The sequence below is a fragment of the Amblyomma maculatum genome, chromosome 1 (assembly GCF_055883805.1).
Source record: "Amblyomma maculatum isolate TAMU_Amacu chromosome 1, ASM5588380v1, whole genome shotgun sequence".
In the NCBI taxonomy this organism is placed as follows: domain Eukaryota; kingdom Metazoa; phylum Arthropoda; class Arachnida; order Ixodida; family Ixodidae; genus Amblyomma; species Amblyomma maculatum.
Window position 1 is genome coordinate 119,856,763 of NC_139344.1, and position 17,651 is coordinate 119,874,413.

General features: G+C 46.1%; 1 protein-coding gene across 4 annotated transcripts; it reads left to right on the forward strand.

Annotated features, from left to right (window-relative positions):
* Positions 1–62: 62 nt before the first annotated feature.
* Positions 63–13,986, forward strand: LOC146203720 (uncharacterized). 4 transcript variants are annotated; one of them, XR_014703911.1, is made up of 3 exons: positions 63–355; positions 1,992–2,077; positions 9,147–9,330. XR_014703911.1 is itself a non-coding variant. In XM_084588884.1 (3 exons), the coding sequence occupies exon 3, from the start codon at positions 11,810–11,812 to the stop codon at positions 13,289–13,291; it is 1,482 nt and encodes a 493-aa protein (XP_084445010.1). In that variant the 5' UTR covers positions 63–355; positions 1,992–2,077; positions 11,690–11,809; the 3' UTR covers positions 13,292–13,986. The 4 variants fall into 4 exon arrangements, 3 of the variants coding, with proteins under 3 accessions (XP_084445010.1, XP_084445011.1, XP_084445012.1); XM_084588884.1 differs by lacking the exon at positions 9,147–9,330 and adding an exon at positions 11,690–13,986; XM_084588885.1 differs by lacking the exon at positions 9,147–9,330 and adding an exon at positions 11,690–13,986 and having other exon boundaries at positions 63–218.
* Positions 13,987–17,651: the final 3,665 nt, after the last annotated feature.

Consider the following 17,651-nt stretch of genomic DNA (forward strand, 5'->3'; position numbering starts at 1 on the left):
TTCCGGTCTTGCGCGTGCACCACGGTAACCACGGCAACCACGGCACGGTCGCGCGCGGCCATGTTCTCCATACGAGCGGCGTTCTCTGTTCTCGTTTCAGCAGTTTCAGTTCCCTGCGGTACAGTCTGCAGGGCGCTTTCCGCCTGTGTATGTTCTTGTTTCTTGTGTCTCCCATGCGAAATGGACTTCGAAGCCGGCTTACCGGTCTCCAGCATTAGGTAGGTACCTCAAATGCCGTACCCCAGTGCACCGCGCCGTACGTAGTGCAGCAAAATTTCGGAGGCAACCGCTCCATTCCCGTTCCACCAAACCAAAATACGCACCACGGATCGAGTCAAGGTGACAACATACGCTGGTAAGTATGTGTTTACTAGCCTTAATATAGCGCACAGATAGACGATAGTTTCACAGGTGCAATGAGTTAGTCATTGTTGTGATGCATCATTACTGTGGCGGCTTTTAAAATCCTACCGTCTCAACTGTTGACTTGATTGCGTCAAACTACTCACAGAGGTTGCATTTTGTCTTGTGGTAAGTTTGCAGCGTATAGACTTTTGTCTTAAAGTAAATTAGCTAACTGTACCTACCTGGCTCGGCCATGCGCGATGCGGATCCGGCGGTATCGTGTGCCGGCGTTGGCAGCTTTCGGCCCCTGATACTGGCGCAGATTGCGGGTTCGCATTGTACGCAGCAGCAACGAATTAAGCACCCTTACCTAACTTACTACGAGCAAATAAAAGTTACCGCAATATCAAAGCTTCGTGTGCAGGTTTGAGCGGTTGAGCCGGAGAGATACAAGCCGTCGCGGTAAACACCTATTAGGATACGCATGCTGTATCTGGCCCTTGCAAGGTTTCACATGACGTCCAGTGATGAGGAGGCACCGAAGAAACAAAGAAAACAACTTTATTTCGAGAGAAGGCCTACAGCATTTCTCTATATAAGTCCTAAAACATATTCCATTATGCCATGAGACAGTAAACAACGTTATAAAAAAAAAGAAAAAAAAAAAACCGTTTTATCCGCGGCGAAGCGCTGTGCTTTCTTAGTCGCTCAGCAGTATAAATTACCGCTAAGAAACAGTATTTCGCGCATATAATAATAATCAGCGCAATTACACTGTTGTCTTGTAAACTGTGTAGCTTAACGAATAAGGAACAGCGAGCCCGTGAAAAGAGAGATGTGACGTGGTGACTTGTGAAGTCGGCTCATTTTAATTACTTCCACTTACTTCCAGCTTGGTCTCGAGAAGCTGAACAACTCTGATCGGCATAATTATTCGCAATCTAGCCTTACCACACCCTGAACCCACAGTTGCTCTGTCTTTCCTACTTTTTGTTTCAAGCGGCAGCTTTAATGCAATACTTGAAGGGCCTGCGAGCGGTCGCACAACATGTGGAGTTGCTTCAAAAAGCAAACAGCAACATGTTTTGTGTGCACTTTTGCTTGGCCGCAGCCAGAAGTGGAACACTGAGACATGGGTACAACAAGACTGCACTCACTCCGACAGAAAAAGTCATATGAAACTGCGCTCCAGCTATTGATAGTCGCAGCAAACATATTGAAACAATTGTTTCGGCTCCAGCGGCCAATGCTTTGTAGCGCTGATGCCAGTCTGTTGAGCATTTGGGTCAAGTATACTGACAGTTGTACTGTGCAATTGAATAGTCATGATGAAGCGCAAATCTGTGCCTGTGTACAGAAATTCTTCTTTTGACGGTCTTTCATAGGCACCAGTCATAAAGTGGTGCTCTGAAGCTATGCTTGCAGCTGTCTCTCTGTGTAAGAACCCTGAGACCGTTTCTCCGCATCCTGGAGGAGCCTGTGGACGTATGCTGCGTGAAATAGTCATCAAGGTTACAATACTTCACTTAGTTTTTTGTGTAATAATATAACTAGAACAAAGTTTTAACTTACAAGAAGTGGGCTCCATTTTCACTGGAGTGGCACTGAAATGTCAATTTCTTGATTTTACCATTTTCACTTTCCAGCGGTCCTCTCCTTTCTTTTTCTATGCCTGGAGCCTTGAAGAATTTTCATTGAAGTGAGTAACAACCAGATGTGACCTAAAAAGAAGGTAAATATGAATGAATTTCTCATACTTTGGAAAAAAAATGTTTCTGCCTACTAGCAAAATTATGCCGAGTAGAGGCTACTATAAGGAACCATTATGCATTATATTCACATCACTGCAGCAGAGATTGCTTCTGTTTTAGGTCCTATATCCAGCGCCTTTATATCGAATTAAGAATGTGATGCAGTGATCTTCGAGCAGCAAAATGAATGTATGGCATGGGCTATACAACATGAAGTAGGTGCGGTAGAAGTAGGCGGTAGGATAGTTAGAAAGGATAACGAAGCTGTCTAAGGAGACGAAAGATTTGATTAAGAAATGCCAGAGTATGAAAGCTTCCGATCCAACAGAACAGATCAAATTGGCCGAGATATCAAAGCTAATCAATAAGCGCAAGGTGGCCAATATAAGGAAGTATAACATGGAGGAAATTGAGCATGCTGTAAAGAACGGGGGAAGCCTTAAAGCGGTAAAGAAGAAATTCGGCATAGGCAAAAACCAGATGTATGCGATAAGGGACAAGGCGGGCAACGTCATCACGAATATGGACAAGATAGTCAGTATCCGAGGAGTTCTATACAAATCTCTACAGTAGCCAAAGTAGTCAGGATCGTAATGAGATTGGCGGTAGGGAAAAACAGTCAGACGTTCCACCAGTGACGAAGGACGAGGTCAAGAAAGCATTAGAAACTATAAAAAGGGGGAATTGGGAAAGGAGGGGGGGGGGGGGGGGGGGATATTGTGCTTGAAAAACTGGCCACCCTGTATACGCAGTGCCTGGTGTCATCGACAGTACAGGAATCGTGGAAAAATGCAAACATTATTCTCAGGGGACTCTAAGGACCTTAAAAATTGCAGACCAATCAGCTTACTGCCTGTTATGTATAAGGTATTTACTAAGGTAATCGCTAATAGAATCAGGACAACCTTAGACTGCAATCAAGCAAAGAATCGAGCAGGTTTACAGTAACGGTACTCTACTATCGATCATATCCATACCATCAATCAGGTGATAGAAAAATGCTCGGAATATAACCAGCCCTTATACATAGCATTCATTGATTACGAAAAAGCATTTAACTCAGTTGAAACCTTGGCGGTGATGCAGGCATTGCAAAATCAGGGGGTCGACGAGCCGTACGTGAAAGTGCTGGAAGATATATATAGTGGCTGCACAGCAACCATAGTTCTGCATAAAGAAAGTAACAAAATTCCTATAAAGAAAGGTATTAGGCAAGGAGACACAATCTCCTCAGTACTATTCGCAGCTTGCTTAGAGGAAGTATTCAGAGACTTGGAATGGGAGTAGTTAGGGATAAGGATAGATGGAGAATACCTCAGTAATCTTCGATTTGCTGATGACATTGCCTTGCTAAGCAACTCAGGGGATGAACTGCAAATAATGATTGATGACCTAGACGGGAAAAGTAGAAAGGTAGGCTTGAAAATTAATATGCAGAAGACGAAGGTAATGTTCAACAACCTCTGGAAGGAACAGCAGCTTACATTAGGTAGCGAAGTACTGGAAGTAGTAGGCGAATATGTCTACTTAGGACAGGTAGTAACCGCAGATCCAGACCATGAAAAGGAAATAACAAGAATAATAAGATTGGAATGGAGCAAATTTGGCAAGCACTCGCAGATTATGACTAGTAGCTTACCGGTATCACTCAAGAGGAAAGTATATAACAGTTGCATCTTACCTGTACTCACCTATGGGGCTGAAACCTGGAGGCTAACCAAGAGAGTTCTACCTAAGTTGAGGACAACCCAGAGGGCTATGGAACGAAAAATGGTAGGGGTAACATTAAGAGATAGGAAGCATGCAGAGTGGTTCAGAGAAATAACTCAGGTTACTGACATTCTAGTGGAAGTCAAGAAGAAGAAATGGGCATGGGCAGGACATGTAGCGCGAAGTAAGGATAACCGATGGTCAATTAGGGTAACAAACTGGATTCCAAGGGAAGGAAAGCGTAGCAGGGGGCGGCAGAAAGTTAGGTGGGCGGATGAGGTTCCTGATGCTTACGAGGAAAAATTTTTGAGCATTTAACGATATGTCATCGGACTTCGGAAGGAGCACAGCTTCAAATAATGTGCTATCAGTAACAGCTTGGATGGTTCTGAGGATGTCTTACGTAGTGGCTCTGAACCCTCGGATGGTAGCAGTGAGAGCGGCGATGATTGAGAATTGGACAACCAGTGACATTGTGGCAGTTGTTTGAATTAATGTTCTGAAAACAAAATGATCACCGAGTGTGCAGTTGTATCTTTCTAGTACAGTGAGCTCTCATTAACGCGAAGTTATAAAATCTGGGAAAGATTTCGAGATAAGCGGAGTTTCGAGTTAAACAAAATGCCAAAAATTTCTGGCAACACTCCCTGGCGATCAGCTGCGCGCCGCCGCCGCCATTGCCTGTCGTTGCTGCTGGTGCACACCGCACAGAGCAAAGGAACACAGAGGCGCGTATTCAGCGTTGCTTTATTACCACCGCCTCGTTGTTCAGTCAGGGGGAGTACATTTACGCTATATCCCGTTTATAACACTAAACAGCATGACGTATGGTAAAACAGTGATGAATTTTTTTGTAATGCATCGTGTGTAAAAAAAAAAAAGTCACAGCTCAGCGGTGCGCTACTACACTGCGATGCAAGCAGCGACTTTCTCTTGCTCCTTTCGAAAGTTAACATCTAGCCACACTAGCCTTTTTATTTTCCTTTACTACCCTGCCAAGCTTTTACTGATTTGTCTCGATGCGCTCACACATGCACGGATCAGACGAAGTGAGCAACTGCAGGTTCTTCGCTCAAACCGGACTAGAAAAACAAACTTCGCTCGCGCAAAAAAAAAAAAAAAAAAAGCCAGGACGGAAATTGAGTAGCCCAAAGCCTTCTGCAATTGGCTGCCTGGCGAGCTGCTTCTGGGTGATACACAAAATTTTTACAAAGCCAGAACCTGAGTGCGATAGCAACGAGCGAAAATGCTTTGGCAGCCCTTGACCGGTCGCATCCGTGAGCGTCTGCAGGTTCTTCGCTCGAGCCGGACTAGGAAAACAAACTTCGCTTGCAAAAAAAAAAAAAAAAAAGCCAGGACGAAAATTGAGCAGAAGATTTCGTGTATCAGCCAGAAGCAGCTCGCTAGGCAGCCTGTCACAGAAGGCTTTGGGCTACTCAATTTCCGTCCTGACTTTTTCTTTTGCGCGACCGAAGTTTGTTGTTTGTTTTCCTAGTCTGGCTTGAGCGAAGAACCTGCAGACGCTCCCTTCGTCTGATACGTGCTGCGGACACCACATACACAACAAAAATCTGTCAATGCTTCGTGCACATGGCGCGACGAAACAGAACCACACAATCACTAAATCGCTCTTGCTAGTATGCACGTACGGAGAGCAGCTGTCCGAACCACGCCCAATAAGACTTGTCAGCCCCCGCGTGCGATCGGCGCTCACGTGACTGTTCCCAAGGTGAAAAGCGGGAATTTTGTATTCACTCTTCGACGTGACTGCGTTCGGCACTTAGTATAAGAACAAAGCGCTCGCTGAGAGCCCCTATCACCTTCCGGTAATGCCCTTTGCCTCTGGACTTTCCGGTCAAAATTTCGAGATATCCGCATTACGCTTGAAAAATGCTTCGAAATAAACGGGAGCTAATGGGCGTGGAAAATTTTCTAGATATGCAAGTTTGTGTTAACGAGGGTTTACTGTACATTTTGTTTTTTTCTTGTAACATGGAGTTAAAAGTTGGGGATGCAAGTTATGCAGGGGTGGGGGTTATGCGCTTGTAAATACGGTATATTCATCTTAAAGCAGCTTGAAACACAAGACGAAAAGAAACGAGACAACACGAGCACTTTATGTTTCGCGCTGCTCTAAGATGAATTCAACAGTATACAACAGTTGCATCTTACCTGTACTCGCCTATGGGGCTGCAATGTGGAGGCTAACCAAGAGAGTTCTACTTAAGTTGAGGACAACCCAGAGGGCTATGTAACGAAAAATGGTAGGGGTAACATTAAGAGATTGGAAGCATGCAGAATGGGTCAGAGAAATAACTCAAGTTACCGACATTCTAGTAGAAATTAAGAAGAAGAAATGGACATGGGCAGGACATGTAGTGCGAAGAGAGGATAACCGATGGTCGCTGAGGGTAACAAACTGGATTCCAAGGGAAGGAAAGCATAGCAGGGGGCGGCAGAAAGTTAGATGGGCAGATGAGGTTAAGAAGTTCGCAGGAGTCAAGTGGATGCAGCTAGCACAGAACTGGGTTAAGTGGAGAAATATTGGAGAGGCCTTCGCCCTGAAGTGGGTATAGTCTGGCTGATGATGATACAACATGATATCGGGAATCGCCCGTGTTCTCCCTGCTGTTGTATTCTAGCGATTATCATTAGTTCAAGTAATCAAGTGAACCTTGAGCATTCTTTCAGTTTCAATACAGTAGCTTCGGGACATTCGAGACGGTTCTAGAGGGGTCAGAAACTTGCGCTGATAACTTCCAGTTCTTTAGAAGCTACCTTTGTCTTGGGACTGCACTAAAATGAGGAGCACAAAAGAGAAACGAGGTGATTTTCCAGCCAGCCATCCATGCTTGTCCTCAACTTTGTGTCATTGCAGCTCAGCTCTTATCCTTTCTGTCTGTATGTGTTCCTGGTGCACTGTTCTTTATGTCATCCCATCTGCCTATTCTAAAATAACAGCAATGACTTTCAGTGAGGACCCTTGAGTGGGTTGTGCAGTACTTCCATAGCCTCCTGTCTCACTTTTTCCATGGAAGGGGATTACAGAATGGCTAGTGCTACCATCCTACCAAATATGTTTTTACCATATTATATGAAGCATCCTTGAATGTCAGAAGTGTGCACCACAGTCTCCTCCAAATGTATGCAAACTACCTTTGACATGGCAGTGTTCCAAGTTTCGAAGAAAGACGCAAGATAAGTTTAGATAATTTTACAGCAGTGTATTTACTATCAGGATGGAAGGATTTAGCAACTGGCTCATAAGGTGCATTGGGTGCCTACTTTATGCAGAAGTTGGGATAGAGTTACGTGCTGGGCACTTTTTTTTTGGCAGATGTCAGGATCGACTCCTGTGAATCTTGTAGGGTCTCGTTTTACCTGGCCTGGTAACATGAGAGCTCCAGATCAAGCACTGCACTAAGGAGACTGAAGTCAAGCCCAACTTCCATAAAAAGAAGGCACCCATTGCGTCCAGTAACACAGCAGCTGCTCCCTCCTCCCATTAAAAAAAAAAAAAAAAAGAAACACGAACTCATTTTCTCTTTTTCTCCAGACCTCAGCACTACACCATGAGAAAGACTGCTTTGAGGTACTTGAAATTGGTCACAGTGCAATTTTTTAGCCCTCCAGGGCTATTCTATAGCACAAACTAAAATCGATTTGCTTGGTTACAAGTTCAAATGGGCTGCTTAGCAAGTTTGAAGAATCAAAAGGAGCAAAAAGAAATAGAGCAAATGAAGCGCAAGCTTTCGTAGATGAACTTCTGTTTTTCTTTTTCATACTGGGTTCTATTTCCTCTGGCCTCTGTTCCTTTTATAATTACAATATTATGTGCATACATTAAAAGCTTCATTCAAGGATTTATTGTTTACACGTACCATGCAGAAAAGTTGGACTGCATAGTCACACTGGAGTGGAAAATGTCTTGGTCTTCTTTTTCATTCAACTTACCTTACTTGCAATGACCAAGTTGTGAAATGATTCAGTTGTTGAATGTCATTCAAAAACCGGGAGTTCTTCACAATGGAGATCAGCTTCTTGAAAGCACATGAATCTGTTAAATACATATACATAGAGTCGCAGTGTTGGTGTCTATTCTAGTCAATCGTAGATGAACCTGCTTACAGCTTCTGCATTGCAGCTGAAAACAGTTTTAGCAGCATCATATTCATAAAAAGACCCCAGGTCTTGTACTACTATATTACTGTGTAAAAAAAAATCTAAGAAATGTTGTCGAGCAAACATGCTGCACTTTGTCTTCTTTAAAATTGTCAGTATAGGACAGTATGGAAAATCCCATTGTATTTGTGTTCCATACTGGCATGTATAACCAAGCTGCTTCAGTGTTAAAATATCTTGCAGTCTCGGCACTTACATTTACATTATTTTGTTTCTTCACTTCATTATGCATTTCTTTCTCTGCTATGTTATATGTGAACTTGCTGTTATGTGCGGATGTGTAGAAAGTTTTTTCCGTGAAGTTCTATTTGCATTACCTGTCCCTTAAATTTAGCATCGGTTGACAAATGCCACAAATGTGAGCCGTGCACCTGCCAAACATCAAAATGAAAACTTTACAAAAAAAAAAACCTATAGAAAACAGATTACCTCTGCTCATCCATTGCCTGTTTGCAAGGAGCTCATGCAGGCATTTGCTGTATGGTACATCATGGCCATCATGCTATCGCACCATCACCCTGGCCTAGGGCAGCAACATAGTAAACATGACTTATGATTGCCTGGATCCGTGGTTCTATTGCTTCACAGCCCTTCGACCTGCTCACAGCTTTCAACTCCTTAAATCCAGTGCAGGATAATGTTATGACCATTTGTTCGCCCTAATCATTAAAGCAAGCAACTGCACGCACCTTTGTAATGTGCCAGGCATCAAAGTAGTGCTGTATGTGCAATTTGCTGTTCTTGCAATATGTCCGGATAGCTGGGTGGCGGTCTGTAGATAGATGAAATTAAAAACTCATTACACAATAGATGTCAGCAAATGTACCTCTTCCCCAATGGTTTGTAACGATGAAACATTTTGTAATTCAATTATTTGTATTGTATAATGATTAATTTGATTCTTTTTGTGTATAGACATGCAAGCAGCACATGCCAAGGGCATTCTTGGTGAGGTTGAAAATAATCTCTTAATAATATGCAGAATTTGTTGCCTTTTGTTAAAGACGTCACTGAGACTCGTTAAGTTGAGGCCAGGTCCCAAGTTCGCGCTATTGGGCACTGCAGCTGACTTCACACAGTTATTATGAATTGTAGCTTGCCAATTTTCGTATCACAGCATTGCCTTACCTCTCCTATTCTTACCTGTTCGCATTGTAGGATATGGTCAGTCTGAATGGCAACAACGCTGTACGTGCATATTTGGCGCTGTAGCCGGGGGAGTCGCAACGCCCCATCTCCTGGCCATTCCATCCAGCTGGCTGATGATCTGCGCCTGCTGTTCCTGGAAAAGCTGGGACAAAAATAAATGTGCATTTGTGAGCCACTTGTAACATTGCGCCGAACTGTGTCACTCGATCGCAGCACGCACTGCTGCATTCGCGCGCGCTGTCTTTTTATATATATATATATATATTACTCAAGCTTGCCATAAGGCATGTTATAAAAACCCGTGTAAATTATTTTCCGTTAGGAACCGAAGAAGGCTCCTGCTCTTATTGTTCTCGGTGAGCCATTTGGAGAAGCCCTCTTCCCTTGTTGCGGTTTATCTCTCTCCCCCCCCCCCCCCCCCCCCCCCCCCCCCCCCCCATTTCCGCACGAAAAATCTAGCTGTGTATAACTCCTGTCTATGCTCCTGTCAACCAACACCTAAACTTTCGATCGGCAGCTAATCGCTTATGCACGCCACAACCGCCAGCAAAATCGCCAGAATTAGAAAAAAAAAAAAAACACACTGTACTGTGATAAAGCGTCTAAAGCTAATTCACAATTTTTTCATTTTACACTTGCCAGTAGTGTTGGAAGAAACAGCGTTAGTACCGCTCCTTCACGCAGACGCAGTCTTGTTGGGATCCCCAAATCGCAAACCACATCCGGGTAAAAATTGTGCACATCGGGAGAGAAATGCCGTCCACAAACGTAGATAAACTCTTTCTTCACCGATGCTGGCTATCCAATGAGCTGTAGCCACTGTTTCCGGAGGTTGGCGTACTTTATGTAGATTTTTTTTCCTGCCGTCACTAGCGATACCTTCGCAGCCAGGGACTAGACACTGTAGCAACCTCCCGCTCATGTCCCGTCAAAACAATTCAGCGCTTCGATAACTGCCTTCGCGAACTCGAGAGTGGCCAGTCTAGCCCAGAGCCACGGCCGCTCGATGGAAGCGCACTGGGTTCGAGCTGGCCGTGCCAGAGCTGTCCTGCACCCGTCGCGCACACGACGCAACACAAAATCGATGGTGAGGTCAACGCCAGGGATGTATAAACACCGAGTTTCAAGATCTCGGTGGTGACATATGTATAGCGTGGCAACAAAACTTCCGAGTTGCGCCGAAGGGCGACCGGGGCGACGGACGATGAAGCAGACGACGAGAGGCCCCCGGCCAGCTCCGGCGGCGCGTCGGAAAACAAGCGCGCCAAAACGGAAGTGGCGGCGTGCGGCGCTAAGCAAAAAGTAAAAGCGCAGATGCGTTAGTTGTGACGTGTCAGTGGGCGAGGCCCGTGGAGGAGGGCCAGCCTTTACGCGCGCTAAAAAGTTGAGAGGAGGAAAGCCGCGAAGGCGCAGACATTCAAATTTTGATTGTAAATAACTCTGCTTCCAAATGCCGCATTTCAGAAATTCTTGCGGGAAGGTTATCTTACATCGGCATTCTTTCACGTACTAGGCATAGGGAAACTATCGCTAACATCTTTAAAGCGGTGAGATCCACGAGAAACTGATGCGTGTTTTTGTTGCGGCCTGCGTGCGCCTGAATTGACAGAGTTGATGCTTTTCTCCAACTGCTTGGCCTGCCCGCTATTGCCTCCGTAGATTCCAAGTGCAAAAATTAGTCTGTTTATGCGTCAGTATAAAAAGGCACTTCGGACGTTCTCCAGCGCCCGGCGTCATACCCTGCGAAAGAAAACTAATGGCTAAACTTGCATCCGGAAACGGGATTCGAACCGTGCTGGCGCGAGCAGATCCGTTCCGATGATTGGTGCTTCACACCGCTACGCCACTGCTGCAGCTGAAGAGTTCACGTGTTGAGCAGCTATTGTTTTGTGTTGTGATATTGGCGTCGTCGCGTCCCCATTCAAATACCCGCGTTTTGCCCCGCGGGGCTGGCTCAGTGGTTACGGCGCTCGACTACTGTTCCCAACGACGCGGGATCTAATCCCTGCCTCGGCGGCCGCTTTTCACTGCAGGCGAAAAGCAAGGTGCCCGTGTGCTGTGCGATGTCAGTGTACGTTAAAGAACCCCAGGTGGTCGAAATTTCCGGAGTCCTCCTCTTCCGCGTCTCTCATAGCCTGAGTCGCTGTGGGACGTTAAATCCCACAAACCAAACCAAATATCCGCGTTTTCGCGTATAAAACTGCCCGCCTCTGGCACTGAGCTGCCGCCGGTGCCAACAGAACGCCACATCCTGTTACGTGTGCTGTCGTAAGCCAACCTGGGCTTTGCTATATATTGCTTAGGCGTCAGCTAATTTTCACACTAACATCTGATTCGCCGCGAGAGTTATATGCTCCAGAGCACTATGCAGGGCTCCACCTCTTAAACGTAATACAAAAGGCCTTGCTTAGCATATTAATTTCGTACCAAAGGCAAGGTTAACGTGCTCAACTAATAGAAGGCAAGTAAAAAAAAAAAAAAAGGTGCTAGGTAACTTTTTTACGTTCTGTTTTCAGCTGTCATAAAAAGAAACATTTTTTTTTTACTTGCAGATAAAATGCTGGAATGCCGAGAGGGGCTGTACAGTTTCGGGACCGTCGTTCTTGATTCTAGAACACTTCCACAAGGACTGCTTGTACCACGCAGTTAGCTGCCTTAGGTGCGACAAGGTGATGGCTCACGCTGACATCGCCGCACACCTGGCCTTGAACTGCAGCCCCAGAAGTTCGCAGCAGCCCTTGCTTCCTCAGAACCGAGTACCATGTACGTTGCTTGAGGGCGAAGAGGCTGTCAAACAGCTCAAACCGGAAGCCCTGGGCGCTTCCCGACTACCGAGTGAAGCCGATCAAGAAGTACTTGTCAGTTTTGACCAGCATCCAAAGCTCGAGCGCGGAGACGCCACCTCAAGTGCAACATTCGCCTTGGCTGGACGTTATCGTCCGACCAACACTTCACCGGTCATGAATTTGAGCGGGGACGCAGCAAGGGGACCTTATCCACGCAATGATCGCGGCGGCAAGCTGGAATCTGTTGTAGACAGCTACATTCCAGCGGCAGTGAGGAATGATCTGTACGAAGAGCTACCTAATTATGTCGACCAGCACACCGATCTGCTGACGGGGCGTAAATCATTCACTCTTAGCCCAGATGCTGAAATCCCAGACTGCCTGTTATCCATATCGCCTACGACTGTGCAGGACCCCATGAAAGAAGTCAGCCTTCAAGGGCGAGGAGTATCGTCAGACAGTAACAGCGCACCACTTGAAATACCACCCCCAGAAAGCCAACAGTACCCGCTCGTCGCTGCTATACTGGCAAACGGCGCTTTGAGTATGTCCGAGCAAAACCGAGGGACGACGCCTGAAACTGAGGCGTTTAACAACCATGCATCTTCGCACGCCGAAGGAGCAGCAGCTCCCGCGCAAGACATCGGCAAGAGAACAGAAGATTCTTCAGAAAGCCGAGCAGCTCCGTCGGAGAGTCCTGCACTGCCACACGACACAGGCGAGATTCCCATGAGCCCAGCAAGCCCTACAATAGACAGCGAAAACGAGGATGAAACTGCTGCCTCGGTCAGCGAAATGGAAGTAACTTCTGCAGGTGCTAACGGTGGCGCCTTGTCCTCCCTGCTGCACGGGTACCTCAATGAGATCGGTCGCCTCGTGCGCATGGTTGTCAATGGAATTGACGTGGTAAGAGATGCCTTCGGTAAACTGATGCCAGAAGAGCTTGTCTTCGTCTTGAAGGCCGCCGAAGAGGTTAGGAGGCAGATGAGAGGGGGAGGGCGCATCTTCAAGTACCGTGACGGACGAGATCAAGAGAGGATCAACAGAAGTTCTCCAAGCGGTACAAAAAGAAGGCGCCGGCAATACTCTCTCCCCGGAATATGTTGCGGAAAAGATAGACCACCTCTTAAGCCTGGGCAAACACGTTTTGCGACAGCGCGTACGCGTCTCAGTGCCCGTACAGTGGTACCTCGATGGATGGTCGGAACTAAAGGCCAGGGCACTTGCTGTGGGCGAGGCGACGGACTTTTTCCACGACATCAGCTCACCGTTCTTCGGTTACATCATCGTCCCTGGTCTGATGCTGGAAAACACAGCCGGCGGTCTAAGGCTTCGTTTCTCCTTCTACGTGCGAAGGGGAATTTATGACAATTTCCTTGAGTGGCCCCTCGATAAGAAGTTGACGCTCAGCATTCTTCACCACACCGATAAAGGAAAGGTGCGTGGCTTGACAGTTGACACGAAGAGGGATCTCAAAGAAAAATGCAGACAGCCGGGAAGTGAGATCGCCAAGCCATCGTTAAGCACCAAGACTGTCAAAGCCGACTATTTTGACACGAATGGTTACGTCTCCGGTGATAAGCTGTTGCTCAAATTCGAAGCCAAATAGAGGCTTACATCAAGTGCATCTGCTCTGCCAAAGCAATCTTTCACCACAGAGCTGCTCCCTCTGCAAAACAAGCACTTGAGTGTTTTTTTTTTTCTTTTTTTTTTTTTCTGACATGTGTATTTGGAAGAGACTCTTGGCACGAAAAGTCTCATGTGACTCAAAGCTGCTTCGATCTAAGTCGTCCTGCTCATCTGTTTCCAAAATGCCATTAGAGTTGGTACTCTTAATTTGTGTGATTATCTTCTGTTTAATGTTTGCAGAGAAGTGATTGTTGCGTTCGCTCTTTTGTCTTCAGTGTATCGTTATTGTTTTTTTGTTCTATTAGCTCATGTTTCCTATGCTGCATTTTATTGTCACATTGGTTACTGCATTTAGCACCTATACTGGCAGGCTGAAAAGCAGCAGCTTTGGCTGTAGTTACTGACCTTGTAAACAGCAAAATAAAAGTTGCCTTCAGGACCGATGTGTATTAAGATATTACTGGCCATTCAAAATGCAGAGGCCTCGGCCTTCGCATTTTCCAATGAAAGCCAATCATGCCGACAATGCCCATCCTACACACCAGTGCTTCACGGGAGCAAGAGAAAATCTCTGCACCTGCATGCTTCAAAGAAAACAGCAGCTGTTCCGCAGCTATTCTTTGATATGTTAGCCCATGTTTCGTAGATACCAGCTCCGATGACGTTTCAGGCACGGCCATTAATGAGGCCAACTGCTTCAGAACAGCGTAAGAAATGTTATGCTAGATATTCTTTATCTGCGAACAAAGCAGATACGAAGCTCATTAAATCTCGTTTTTAAATTCTACCTCGAAACCATGGCAAAAATTTACAGGTGTGCACTTACGTCACCTCACGTGCGGAAATGAGAAAGCATTGCGAGTTCCATGCCTATAGCTTCATTGAGAGGTGATTCTGTGTTTCGTTGCTTTTTGCGACGTCTGCACATTTCTTGCTTTTTATCAGCTTTTATATTTTTAAAGTTTTTGTTATTTCTTTCATTTCTGTTTTCCGGCCCTTGTTGTTTCTATCATTTTTTTATCATAGGGGTCCCACGGTCAAGGTGGAGGTAGATAGGGAAGCCAGAAAAATTCTGATGATTCCCCCCCCCCCCCCCCTCCTGCCAAAAAACATGCACCCGGAATATAACAAATTTACAGGAGGAAAAAACGAGCCGAAGCATTAGAAATTAGATTCGGCGAAATTTCGGAACATGAGGTAGCCTATGCAGACGCGGCGGGAGGTGGTGGTCGTCAGCGGCCGGGGCAATCCCGTGACAGCTGCCACTTTGCGCAGGCGGAGCATAGAAATAGCCGAAGAAACTGCGATCGCGTTAGCTTGCGTCGGAACGGAAACGAAGTTTGTCATCGGTGACAGCAAAACTACCATACAAACTTTTAGCAAGGGCAGGATCTCGCCCTAGCAACCAGAATCCTAGGTCAGAAAAAGTTGGATAGGAAAAGTCTGATAATTTGGACTACTGCGCACGAAGCTCTCCCTGGCAACGAGGCGGCCCACAAGCTGGCTCGAGATCTCTACCGCCGAGCCGCTACAGGGCCACTTGATGACCGAGGGAGCGGAGAGCGCTTGCTAAAATATGGAGCACTATAGATTGGATCGTAGACTGGTACCCCCGCCAGTCCTGAAATTAAGTAGAAGACAAGCAGTCGCGTGGAGGCGACTGCAAACTTATACATACCCGCACCCGGTTATGGCGAACCACATGTTCCCTGAGGCCAGGAGTGATGAATGTAATCTTTGTGAGGCGACAGGGACCCTCGACCACATAATATGGGAATGCCCGTATTCTCCCAGGGGGACGCACACATTGAGGCTGCTGCACTCTAAGAAAAAAGGGTGTGCGAAAGGGGTAAAAAGGGCATAGCATGGTCATTTACCCCCTTTAGAAGGCCTTGGGGGTAACTTTGCACCTGCTGGAAGCAGATCCCTATTCACTTACCCCCTCTTAGAAAACTTGCACCCTACTGCAACCCTACTTACCCTCTCTACCAATGTTTGTGTGTTTGTGTGTGTTCCTGCCCCTTAAACAGCGGTGTGATTATTTTGGGCACATGTCACGATGGGGCGCTCGAGCAGCATTCTGTCCCATCATGTTTTGTTCCCGCAGCGTCGCTTTCAGTGAGGGGACGCCTTTTGTGCCACCCTCGCCACCGTTTTTCTCTCGGGGGGGTTTGGGTCCCTCTCCAAGTTTACCTCTCCCCAGTAACGAACTGCACGCTGCAGGTGTGTCGTGGTTTCTATGGGGTGACGTCATGACTGCAAAACTGCTTCTAAATTGTAATGAAACAGCAGATACTTTTGTTTTGCTTGTGGGAGTAATGCTCTGGCAGTACACAGCCTGTTTCAGGCTTAGTGGAGCCGCTCCGACTGCACAGCGCACTGTCACGGGCCGTTGTGCAAACGTATTTCCTAAGCTGCTTAAAGGGAAGAAAAGGCACAGTATCTGTCACACTTCTTGGTAGAATCCTGAACCACACCGCAAGTGGAAGCTTGGGAAGCTTCCAAGGAAGGTGGAATAAAAGAAAAGAAAGAAAGAGGTGCTGGTTGTGTTCAGCAACAAAATTATGCACATATTTGATTTTACCTGAAGCGCATAAAGCTCGTTCGGTCGAAAAGGCATCGCCATTGCCATTGTCGTTGCCGAAACTCGCAACTCGTGGAAAAATATATGCTCTGATTTATATTAAAATCGTGGTAAAACCGATTCCTTATACAGCTTTCAGGGTGGTGTCATACCCTTCTCGCGTCACATTTAGCATCCACCTGCTAGTCATACTGAAGGTTAGTTTGCGACAGAGATTCGAACCAATGACAATGTACAGCTGCCAAAATCTTAACTGATGTTCGTGACGTCAGCAGTTTCTGTGGTTCTGAGCGTTACAGAGCATGCTAACCTGCGAAAAGTCCAAGTATATATATAAGAAAGGGCTCACCAAGCTCTTGCGTAATCTTGATCTTCTGGCAAGTATTGTCCGCACTAAGGCGCAGTAGCACAGAAAAGGAGGTCGTCATGCGCACGCCAGTTAAAGATTTGGGCGGCTCTACTTCCTGTTTTATGCCTTTCATTTTAAAGTTCGTAGTTCATCAAGAAGTGAGACAGACACAGCACCTTCCCTTCCTCCAAACCAAGCCAACTAAAGGCGTTAATCCCATTGCCGAACTCTGCGTCTCTTAACGTCAAGCATTCGCGGAAGGAAAACGCGGTGTTAAAGGCGCTATCGCGTCTACAGCTTTGGTGTCATCCTGGCTTTAAATAATTTAATTTTATAGCGTGAACTAGAGGTAGGCTGATGGGCAGCTGAAATCTGTGACACTCGAGGACAAATTTCATTAGAAGTTCTTTCTACTCGATTTTTGTTAAATGCGACCAGCTACACTGAAATTAAGGATTTCTTCACCCTCATTTACCGTACCACAGAAAGCATGTCAGTCGGACATTCTTAGTTTACAAATGGACACACACACACACGTATATATATATATATATATACCTCGTCCGTTCCTTTCCTTGTCCAAAATGATGACGCGCTGAAACCTCCCCCCCCCCCTTTCTTTTTTTTTCATACTGAGGAGGCTGCCCACTTAGGGCTTAATATTTCACGCCTGCTCATAATAAATGCTTGTCTCTCTCTCTCTCTCGTTGCTCCTGCTGCAATGAACTGCAAAATAGAGCGCGTTGCACAATTACCGGCGTGCTGTAGAATGCTTCTCCCAGCTAAACCGTGGAATCCTCGCAGCTCAAATTTCGGGCAGAAATGGCATTTGTCGATGGTATGATTCTTGCCTGATTCGATCAGAAGTCGGATGTTCCCATCGTATGCGGCGGCGATGCCGGTGCTATCGCTGAGACAGCGGCTTGTCTTGCATCGCCGCCACAGCATATAATGGGAACATTCGACTTCTGATTGAATCAGGCAAGTACCCCAAACAATTTAGTATTCAAAATACTAACGGCAAAATTCCATTTCTGTGCGAAATTTCAGCTGCGAGGATTTTGCGGTTTAGCTGGGAGGAGCATTATACAGCGCGCTGGTAATTGTGAAACGCCCTGTATATTCCTGGGTCTCCTCTTTAAGAGAATTTTTATGTTTCTGCAAAT